Source organism: Cnephaeus nilssonii (assembly GCF_951640355.1).
Source record: "Cnephaeus nilssonii genome assembly, chromosome: 5".
NCBI lineage: Eukaryota > Metazoa > Chordata > Mammalia > Chiroptera > Vespertilionidae > Cnephaeus > Cnephaeus nilssonii.
This window is the reverse complement of record NC_137076.1, coordinates 21065680-21077391: the sequence shown is the minus strand read 5'-3', so window position 1 is coordinate 21077391 and position 11712 is coordinate 21065680. Positions and strand designations below refer to the sequence as shown.

Genomic DNA, 11712 nt, shown 5'->3' with positions numbered 1-11712 from the left:
AAAACTTCCAAATATTTCTGACCAAGACTGGGGAAAACATTGTGAAGGTGAAAAAAGACAAAGGGAACAACTGTCCATATAACAGACAAAGCAGAAAGCTTACTAAAATGGTTACTTAAATTGTATAGGCGAGTTGAAACAAACAAAGGAAATTCAAGGACAGAATACAAGGAACAAGTCTGAAAACTACAATCTGATGAAGGAATCTCAATTTCTGGTTTTGGGTCTTGGAGCACTTTTCTACCTCAGGATGATTGTCCCTTTTGTACCTGCCATCCCATAGAATCTTCTCAGGGCCCTCTTTATGTCTTTGTTCCTGAGACTGTAGATGAAGGGGTTCAGCATGGGTGTGACCACAGTGTACATCACTGAGGCTGCTGCGCTTGAGTGTGAGCTTTGGGTAGCAGCAGAGCTGAGATACACTCCTAGGACTGTACCATAAAATAAGGAGACAACTGAGAGGTGAGACGCACAGGTAGAAAATGCCTTATACTTCCCCTGAGCTGATGGGATTGCACAAATGGAGGACACTATCTTAGAGTAAGAGTAAATGATACCAGCGAGGGGACCACCACCCAGTAGTGCAGTTACAAAGTACATCATGATGTTATTAAGAAAGGTGTCAGAACAGGCAAGTTGGACGACCTGTTTGATTTCACAAAAATAATGGGTGATTTCAAAGTGTGTACAGAAGGACAGCTGCAATACCATTATGCTTTGTAACAGGGAATTCAGGCCACTAATGATCCAGGACACCAGAACCAGCAGTCCACAGAGCCGGGGGTTCATGATGACCATGTAGTGCAGGGAGTGGCAGATGGCTACAAAGCGGTCATAGGCCATCACAGTCAAGAGGATGTTATCCAACATTGCAAATAGTAGGAAAAAATACATCTGGGTGATGCAGCCTTCATAGGTGATGGCTTTGCTCTGTGTCTGGATGTTCACCAGCATCTTTGGGATGATGGTGGAAGTTAAACAGATGTCTACCAAGGACAGGTTGGAGAGGAAGAAGTACATGGGTGTGTGGAGGTGGGAATCTGTGGTGAAGGCCAGGATGATGAGCAGGTTTCCCAACACAGTGATCAGGTACATGGAGAGGAAAAGCCCAAATATGAGGGGCTGCAGTTCTGGTTCCTCTGAAAATCCCAGAAGAAGAAATTCTGAAATTGGGGTATCATTGCCTCGTCTCATGTGGTGTAGGTGACTTGTAGGAAAGAAAAAAATAGCATGATCAATTTTTAAACAAATGGCTATCACTAACACAATTGAAATACACCAATTATACTTTGCAGTAAAGTAATCAATATCTATTTTTTGAACATATCACCCCCTTTAAGACACACACCCCAACCCATGACATCTCTGATTAGGAATTTCTGTCCTCCTCAAACCTTTTCCCCAAGGTGGTCATGGATTACACAGGTTTTTGTTTGTTTGTTTTAAAATCCTTATTATTGAGAGTATTACAGATGTCCCCCTTTATCAACCCCATTATCCCCTTTACCCGGTTCCCATCCCACTGTTGGTCTTTACCATGCTACTGGCTGTGTGCATAGGTAATGCATATATGCACATAAGTTCTTAGGTTAATCTCTTCCCTACTCTCCCCCTTCCCTCTGAGATTCATCAGTCTGTTCCATGTTTACAGGCCTCTGGTTCTATTTTATTCATCAGTTTATTTTGTTCATTAGATTCCTTGTTCTTTCACCTTTATTTTTAGTTTGTTTTTATTGTCATTCTATTGTTCATATTTTTGGTATTTTTCTCCTCCTCCTTCTCCTTGTCCTCCTCCTTGTCCTCCTCCTTCTCCTCCTCCTCCTCCTCCTCCTCCTCCTCCTCCTCCTCCTCCTCCTCCTCCTTCTCCTCCTCCTCCTCCTCCTCCTCCTCCTCCTCCTCCTCCTTCTTCTTCCTCTTCCTCTTCCTCTTCTTCTTCTTCTCCTTCAAGAATACCCTTAAACATTTCATGTAATACTGGTTTGGTGGTGATGAACTCCTTTATCTTTTTCTTGTATGTAAAGCTCTTTAACTGACCTTAAATTTTAAATGGTAACTTGGCTGGGTAGAGTATTCTTGGTCCTTGATATTCATCATTTTGAGTATTTCTTACCACTCCCTTCTGGCCTGCAAGTTTTCTGTTTAGAAATCAGCTGAGAGTCTTATGGGGGCTCCCTTGTAGGTAACTAACTTCTTTTCTCTGGCTGCTTTTAAGATTCTCTCTTTGTCTTTTTCTAAAAAGTATATCTTTATTGATTTCAGAGAGAAGGGAAAAGGAGAGAGAGATAGACACATCAATGATGAGACAGGATCATTGATTGGCTGCCTCCTGCACATCCCTTACTGGGGATTGAGCCCGCAACCTAGGAATGTGTCCTTGAGCAGAATTGAACCCGGAACCCTTCAGTCTCGGGTCCATGCTCTATCCACTGAGCCAAACCAGTTAGGGCTACAGCCTAATAATTGTTAATATCCTCATATGATGGTGAAGATTGCAGTATCCATTGGCCTATGATGATGGACAGATAATCAATATGCTGTAGGTAGAGAGCTTGGTGTACTTTCTTCTTGTTAGTAAATGAATGGTTACCACTGTGATGGGATGAGGCTGATTATTCTACATCTCAAATGTCTTTATTGCTTCCCAACACTTCGGTCTCCAATACCACAGACATATTTCAGTTCCCTGTCATCTCTGCCTTCTAACTGGTGGGCACCCCTCTAGCCAAATGCACACATTGACAGAGAGAACTTTAATGCTGATCATTGAACTCTCTGATTTAAATTCCTCCCCTAGTCATACCTCACTGGAGATAGAAGCCAAAATTCTGTAGCTTCAAAAGGGAGGCTCAAGTGTCTGTGAACTTTCAGTCAGCTCCACCCTCAAAGAGCCCTGTCATCCCTCACGCTGTTCTAGTAAACATTGATCCTGACTCCAGTTTCATCTGACACCACAGCTTCAGGCCTCAGAGCCTTTATGGGCTTGCTTTCCTCTGCTTGGGGTCACCCCATTGGTCTTTTTGGAATTTTTTACCCCCTTCCATCCTCCAAATTTCAACTCCTCTTTCAGAGAGACTGGATTCTCTCCTTCATGAACCTTTTATTTACCTAACATTAGCACAGGAAAAGGTCACTTTCTCTGCTCTTAATCTATGTGATAAGGCACCCATGTTGAGACTTTTATTTAACTCCATGTGTTTGTGCCTTGCTAGACTGTGAGTACCTAAGGCATATAGCATGTTATACAAACTCATTCTCCCCTTTCAGATTTAGTTTAGTGTGACTGAATTCTATGACAGGATTCTATGAAGTTAGGTGTGGAGGACATTGAGGAGTGTTCTCCATATTCTGAGATCAGGAGACATTAGGGTGTCAGGTTACATTTGTAAGAATGAAATAGAATGGAATCAAGGAGGTACAAAAGGAAGTATTAGAGTGTGTCATACATAGTGAGAGGACATACATAATAATTTCATGGTTCCCTGTGTTCACTCATGCATGCGTGTGTGTGTGTGTGTGTGTGCGTGTGTGTGTGAGTGTGTGCACGCACACGCAAAAATGATGGGTGACAATGTAAAAGGCATGTCTTATTTTGGGACACAGTAAAAAAATCTGGAATTTAACACAATAAATGCAAGGACAGCTTACAAGGCCACTTCCTGATAATGAGGGAAAATAATAGTGAATAGCCCAGCAGAGAGCCAGGTGCAGAGAGAAGAGGGAGCCAGCGTGGGTACTGAAGTTACCTGACTCAAGGGACCACACACTGACTGGAATTTCACTGCTCCACTGGCCTCATCACAGCATCCTCTCCAGTCTCTGATCTAATTGTGATTCCTGCACCTATTCCATGTTTATTATATCACCCTGGTGTTTATATGGCTCAATAGCATCTTTCCTTTGCTATTTTTGGCTTTGAGTTTAGACCTCTTTTGTGACACAACTGATGGGTGGACACTAGTCCTGGTTCTGTTCCTTGTTGACATATAAATCATTCCAAACATTTTTTTATAAAATCCTGCTAATGCCACAACAATCGATCCCCTTTCATATTCACCCCTGAGAATATGATATCATAGCACACTTATTTCATTGTACTGGGCCTTCTTTGTATAATGTGAGGTCAAATGAGCAGGGAGCTCACTGACTGACTTTGTTCATTTATGTAGTTTTATACTTGTGCGCTTTTATATGGAAAAAAGTTAAGGTATGGAATATTCATAATATAAAAATGGCAGGGAACATAAACATGGTTAAATATTGTGTATTCAAATATTGGCATTAATAAAATGGAATAAAATTGTAAACCAAAGAAGAGCCAAACCCCCTGCCCCACAAAACTTTAATCACATCAGTATAGCCCTCCACTGCCAGATATATGGGCAAGGATGTGGAAATAAAAATACAAAAATATACTTTTAAAAGGCAGTGAAGTAAGCAGTATCTACAATTATAATTTCTTCCTATGTAAACATAAATAGATTATGCTTAGAAAATGGATGGAAAAGATCATTAATTGAATGCAAAAGAATGTTTTTGCCAAGGTGAAAGATGTAGAACTGTTTATGTTTAAAAGTTATGGGAGAAGACACAATATGACAGACTGATGGAATTGACCACACAAAATTAATACATTTTTATCCATTCCCCTAAATCCATCTATACATATATAAAGGAATTCTATACCAAACAGCAATGACTTTAGGAGAAAACTAATTTAGCATACTAAATGTATTAACTATGTATTCGCCTACCTAACAAACAGATATGGCAGTCTCTCAGTTCTGAGCTGGCCTGGTTAGGCTCTCAGGTTACCTCAGGGAGAAATTCTGGGATGCATTCTTTGAATCTTCCCACAGCATCTGCTGCACTCTCAGACTCACCTGGCTGGGTCCCTGAAAGGAAGGGCTCCTTGTAGAAGTCTGAATTGCTCCCTGGATGGTTAATATGGGAGACTGAAGCTCTGTTCTCAGACAAAAGAGCAGGAAGGAGTCAAGCACTAGTCTCAGAGTCAGACTTGAGACTCCAAAAGAAACAAGTACGTTCTTTTCCAGCCTAACGTTGCACATGTTGTGAGTCTGCTGCAGAGGAGATATTACTCCTCCTTTATCTGCTCATTTGATACCTGTTTGCATTGTTGCTCCCACCTCTGAGCACCCGGTTCCCTGTGGGACACACTGGTCTGAACAGAATGGAAAATGTTCCTGCCGATTCTCTGTTCCCAAAGGACCAGGTTAGATGTTAAGTGAATCTTGTTTTTGTTACTTCTTCTTCATGATCCTCTTGAGATTTCATCTCCCAGCACCTTACCCAACTTTGAATTAAATTTTCTCTAAAGTCCAAGACTGTGGAACCTTGAATTTTCAAAGCACTGAATTGTTGTGAGGCACAAGCCACTATACCTCCAGAAAATTGCAATTTCTCTCTTCAACAAAGGAGAGGACTGTGTGATTTGATGTAAAATCATACTTCTTGGCTTCATGACACATTTGCCAAATCAATGAGAAATTTCATACTTATATCAGAAGATAAGAGCTGCTATTTAGTCCCACATTATAAGACCTTTGTTAATTATGAGACATAATTTTATGCTATACAATCTGAGTTTAGTACATTATATGCATTATTTGATTTAAAGTTTATAGAAGTCCTTTCTCTGAAGTGATAAAATTACCAATTTCATTCTCCATTGCAGAAGTGGGCTTGAGTAAGTTTAGTGACCAAGCCAAGATTATAATCAGAGTAAGGTGTTAATTAGAATCTGTCATGATGCTTTCAGTTCTCAAACTGTGCAGTGGTTCCCAACGAGGGAATATCTGAAGGTAGGCTGGTAAATACTTGCAATACCCAACACACATAATTATGTCATATTTAGAAGGTAAAAATTCCTAGTCTAGAGGAGCCCTTCTCCAACTTCACAGTGCATATTATTGACTCAACAATTTTATTGACTGGGCGTTTTATCACCAAAAGGATTTATTCAGGAAAAAGAAAGTATTGCAACCCATGCATGCAGACATGCCAAGCCACATGCACACTTTAGCCTGTGTGCCAAGATGGAGGGGTCCTTATGGAGGGGAAAGGAAGAGGGAAGGGGAAGTTAGAACCATGGAGTTTTATAAACATAGAGTTCTTCCTGTAGGGCTCTCCCGATTACATACAGTGTGAGAAATTCCATTAGTGCTAGCACCTCCCATAGTCCCTCCTGACTGGTTATGTTTTCTTAAATTCTTGTTAGTCTTTATCAATACGAATCACCCACAATTCTAGTTCAAGTACAGATACTGATTCAGCAGGTGCTGGTGGGCCTGTGGCATCTGCATTTCTCAAAAGTCTCAGGAAAATGCTGGTTTTGAGGTCCTAGTCTGAGGACCACTCTTTGAGTAGCAAGTTTTGGTCCTGTTGTAGAGTAAGGGGCAAGTAGTTGTAGGCCATCTTCACCAAAAATTGTGTTTGCTTAAGATTTTGAAGGGAAGATGAACAGTTATGCACTGCTTAACAAACAGGGATATGTTCTGAGGAAAGCATGCATAGGCGATTTTGTCATTTAGGGCACATCAGAAAATGCACTTACACAAACCTAGATGGAAACCTAGGAAAATTAAGTAATCCTGAAAATACCACCTTATCCACCACCATTAGCTGAAGACAGAAAAAGTTGTTGATGGAGGGGAGTCAGATATAGGTGGTTACCAGGAAAAGCACAGTAAACAGGGTAAGGTTGTTATGCAGGTTTAAGTAATTGTCTTTTGCATTGATATTAGTTTCTAGAAATAAGGTCACTGCCTCCCCATTCCTAGTACAGGCTCAGATAGCACACTCCTTTGTGGGCTGTGAGCTCAGACAGGATGGCAAGGGGGCTGGGAGCATAAGGCTTGTGCAGTCCCCTAGGCTGGTGCAGATTGGAGGGGAGTGTTTGCCCCAGGAAAGATGGCACTGGTCTTGATGTGGCTTCTTCTACAAATATTTGGTTGTAAGACTTCTGTTCAGCTGTTTTCAGTGGGATCCCCAGGTTGATTGTTGTATAATTTAGTTGTGATTCCAAGTCCTGGCTGGGAGGAGGAGAGAGCAACTTCTACCAGCTCTGCCGCCATCTTCCTCAACAATTTTACTTTAAACCTTTGTGTCAACATTTCTTTCTTTAAATTTCACTTTAATTTAACCATTTGTTCTTTTAACTTCCATTCCCTCCAGTTTTTTTTCAAGTTCTCTTTCAACATGAAAGATGAAAATTTTAATGAGTCTATGTTGGACATATATGTGTGTGTGTTTATTAGAAAGAAATTCAGATAAAATGTACACACATGTACGCATACATATACTTCTTCCCTGTGAAGGAGTTCTTAGACTTACCAAATATTTCTAATTATTTTATTTATTAACAAAATTGACTGAATTAAGTTTATCACCTCACATCATCACCAGAAATAAGGAAGCAGAGGATCAGGGTAATTACTTGTACTCTTAATTTCTGTATGGCTCCTTTAATTCAGAAAAGTTTGCATTTTAAATATGTTCAGTTTATTTCATCCATTAATTCCAATAAGTTATTTAAAATAAAAACAATTAGTTAGAACCAAAAATGAATTCAGTAACATTGTGGGATACAAAATGAATTTACAGACATCTGTGGTGTCTAATAACAAACGGTCAGAGAGAGAAATTAAGAAAACAATCCCACTTACAACTGCATTAAAAAGAATAAATACAAGGAGTAAACATAACCTAGGAAGTGAAAGACCTTTACACTGAAAACTATAACATATTGCTGAATGTTAATGAAGAAGATGCAAAAATAGAAAGGTATACTCTGGTAATAGATTGGAAGAATTAATATTGGCATCACTCAAGCTAAAAGTCCAGGATGCCAAACCCAGATTTAATACTGGATCTAATGGAAGTGTCTACATCTCCAAGAAATATAATTTTAATCAGCCAGGCTGGAAACTTTTGGTCAAGCACCAGTAAGGTAATCTGTCACATGGGCCCTCTCCATCCCTGTAGAAAGAGGAAGGAATCTGCATGATAAAACCCTCTTGTTCTCATCTCCCAAAGAAAAGATGTCAAGCTCCCCCACACCCCCGCCCAATTCCTTTTTTTTTCTGTTACTAAGAGCTCCCTTATGCTACTCTTTTTTTTCTGTAAAAACCTTCTACTTTTGCACGACCCTTCAGAAATTTCTCTTAGTTGTTAGGGGGGATGCTGTCTGATTCATGAATCACTTAATAAAGCCAATTAGATCTTCAAATTTACTAGATTGAATTAGAAAAATACCCAAAGCAATCTATATCAATTCAGTGCAATCTCTATCAAAATTCCAATGTCATTTTTCACAGAAATAGAACAAACAATTCTTAAATTTGTAGGAGCTACCAAAGATCCTGAATAGCCAAAGCAATCTTGAGAAAGAAAAATTAAGCTAGAACCATCATGCTCATAGGTTTCAAACTACATACAAAGCTATAGTACTTAAAGCAGTACAGTATTGGCATAAAAACAGACTCACAGATCAATGGAACAGAACAGAGAACCCAGAAATAAACCCATGCACATAAGGTCATTAATTTAGGAAGAAGGAGCCAAGAGTATCCAGTAGGGAAAGGGTAGTATCTCCAATACTTCTCTTTAGCTCAGAATGTCACATGTGCCTCATTTCCCCTTTGTCTCTGTACCTCTCATGAATGTATGTGTTACTGGACCGCTTCTGTGCTGGGGCTTGGTCCTGCCCCAGCACAATCTGGAACTTTTGGGTGTCAGGTGACCTTCAGATCCTTGACTCATCCAGGAAAGATTTCAAGGATGAATCCAAGTGAGAATAAAGCAAGTTTTATTGAGGTAGAGACAAAGAAAGAGGCCTGGGCGTGGGTGCCACTGTAGAAGAAAAGTACCCATATGAGTGGACCAATGTGAGAGTGAGTTGCGCAGGTGGTCAGTTAGTTCCTGGGATTTTATGTGTGTTCAAGGTGGAAGAGGGTGGGGGGTGTCTCCAAGCGCTGTGGCACCAAATTCTGACTCTGCCTTTTGGGTGGGAGGGGGCCTTGTTCCTAACAGGGTTGTTGTGGAAGTGTCATGGAGTTTGTCCCCCTTGGCCACCTTTCTATTTGTGGTGTCACTTTTCATTGTAATGATGGTATAATGAGCTTTGGGGTAGGTCTTTGGTCAATTTTCTTCCATCTTGGAATGATCTGGTTCTAGTCAGTCCTTGTTGTTGTGACCTCTAACCACTGCAGGGGTTTCCTGCCATAAACTGTTTTCTCTTTGATCATGCCCAGATGTGGGGGCTTTGGTTTCTTTCTCTCCTGCCTCATATCCATATAGAAGCCACTGGGACATATATACTTGATAATCAATGTTCCCAGGCATTATTCTATGAATTCTGGACATGGAGTTGAATAAGGTAATAAAACTAGGAGATTAGTTATAAGTCCTAGTAGCATGATACTAGTGTAAATACCTGACATTAAACTTTTGATGCATGAGGCATCAATTTCAACGACATCTATCTCAAATAGTCCTATTGCCAGGTTTATGACAAGGCTACTAGAGAAGCACCCAAGTCTCCCCTCCCAACTCGACCTATACTCTCTGTCTCTCTCCCTTCTTCTTCCCTTCTCCATTCTAAGACCTTCTAATGGGTCCCTTAGGATGCTGTGTATCCTCTAGGACCCATGAGTAATAAACCTTGTGATTTCATAGATCCCTCATGATTGTTGCAATTATAATAAGGATCACAAGAGCCCGTCCATCCAAACATTGACTGTGGTCTGAGGAACAAGTAGCAGGGCCCAAGGCCAGTGCCCAGGCATTTTCAGCCTATAGCATTACCATCCATAGGCTGAGACTGATAAGGAACAATGATAAAGTCAACAGTATCAGAAAGAGCAGTTAAAGTACTGATGTATAAGGAATGAGAAATATAAAAGTTAAAATGGAGGTGTCAGATTTTTCTGGAATGAAATTATATAAATAGTGTGAGTAACCAAGCAAAGTTTTTCCAACATGAATAATACAACTTATGACTATTCTATCTATAAAATAAGAAAAACTCCCTAATAATGATGTAAGTCATTTGAGAATAAATTAACCTTCAGAAATCCATGTTGTCCATGAAATAAACTGGAATTAGCATTCTGATCAAGGTAGGAAAATGTATATTAGGTTAGAACAAAGGAGAAATGGAAGAACTGTCTGTGTAATAGACGTAGCAAAAAGCGTAATAAAATGGTCACTTAAATTGTATAGAGAAGTTGAACTGAAATAAATGGAAATTCTGGGAAATAAATAAAAGAAGCAAGTTGTACAAACACAATCTGCTTGAAGGATCTTAATTTCTGGTTTTCAGTCTTGAAGCCATGAAATCAAGTGCACTTTGTCAGACTCAGCACAGCTGTTTTTTTATAGCCTCCATCCCAAAAAATTGTTTCAGGGCCCCTTTTATGTCCTTGTTCCTGAGACTGTAGATGAAGGGGTTCAGCATGGGTGTGACCACAGTGTACATCACTGAGGCTGCTGCACTTGAGTGTGAGCTTTGGGTAGCAGCAGAGCTGAGATACACTCCTAGGCATGTACAATAAAATAAGGACACAACTGAGAGGTGCGACACACAGGTAGAAAATGCCTTATACTTCCCCTGAGCTGATGGGATTGCACGTATGGAGGACACTATCTTAGAGTAAGAGTAAAGGATCCCAGCTAGGGGACCACCACCCAGTAGCACAGCTACAAGATACATCACCATGTTATTAATAAAGGTGTCGGAACAGGCAAGTTGGGCCATCTGATTGAGTTCACAGAAAAAGTGGGGGATTTCCAAGTCTGTACAGAAGGTTAGTCGTAACACCATTAAGCTTTCTAACAAGGAATGCAGAGCACTTGTGATCCAGGACACCAGAACCAGCAGTCCACAGAACCGGGGGTTCATGATGACTGTGTAGTGCAGGGGGTGACAGATGGCCACAAACCGGTCATAGGCCATCACGGTCAGGAGGCAGTTGTCCAGTCCTGCAAATAGTAGGAAAAAATACATCTGGGTGATACAGCCTTCATAGGTGATGGATTTGCTCTGTGTCTGAATGTTCCATAGCATCTTTGGGATGGTGGTGGAGGTGAAACAGATGTCTACCAAGGACAGGTTGGAGAGGAAGAAGTACATGGGCGTGTGGAGGTGGGAGTCTGAGCTGACGGCCAGGATGATGAGCAGGTTTCCCAACACAGTGATCAGGTACATGGAGAGGAAAAGCCCAAATATGAGGGGCTGCAGTGCTGGTTTCTCTGAAAAACCCAGGAGAAGAAATTCTGACACTCCTGTAAGATTCCCTGGTTCCATGAGGTGGGGTGACTTCCAAGAAAGAAGAAAGGAGCATGAGGACTTTTCATACACTCTAGTGTTACTCACGTGGCTCTAACGCTACAGTGCGTCTCCCGCAGTCAAGAAAGTAGTTTCAGTATTTTGGTCTGGATTTGGTTCCATCTAGGACCTTTCTGTGTCATTTCAGAGTAGGAATTTTTCCCAATCTGCTTTTTACCTAAGATGTCAGGTATACTTTAGTTTTAATGGGAAAATTTTCATGCATTTCAGGAATATGTACGGAGTGCTGACCATGGTTTCAGCACTGTCCGGGCTATAAGTAGAGGGTGCTGAAGAACAAAGTCCCTACAACTCAATCTGGAGGAAAGAATATAGAAGCAAATAATAGAAATATGTAAATACTAGTC

General features: G+C 40.7%; 2 protein-coding genes across 2 annotated transcripts; both read right to left on the bottom strand.

Moving 5' to 3' along the window:
• Window positions 1-240: 240 nt before the first annotated feature.
• Window positions 241-1194, bottom strand: LOC307099295 (olfactory receptor 7A10-like; the record flags this gene model as incomplete). The annotated part of the gene is made up of 1 exon (XM_079770647.1): window positions 241-1194. One exon carries the CDS (start codon window positions 1192-1194, stop codon window positions 241-243), a length of 954 nt encoding a protein of 317 aa, XP_079626773.1.
• A 9181-nt stretch (window positions 1195-10375) lies between these two features.
• On the bottom strand, window positions 10376-11355 carry LOC307100512 (olfactory receptor-like protein OLF4; the record flags this gene model as incomplete). Its single annotated transcript, XM_079772979.1, has 1 exon — window positions 10376-11355. Exon 1 carries the CDS (start codon window positions 11321-11323, stop codon window positions 10376-10378), a length of 948 nt encoding a protein of 315 aa, XP_079629105.1. The 5' UTR covers window positions 11324-11355.
• Window positions 11356-11712: the final 357 nt, after the last annotated feature.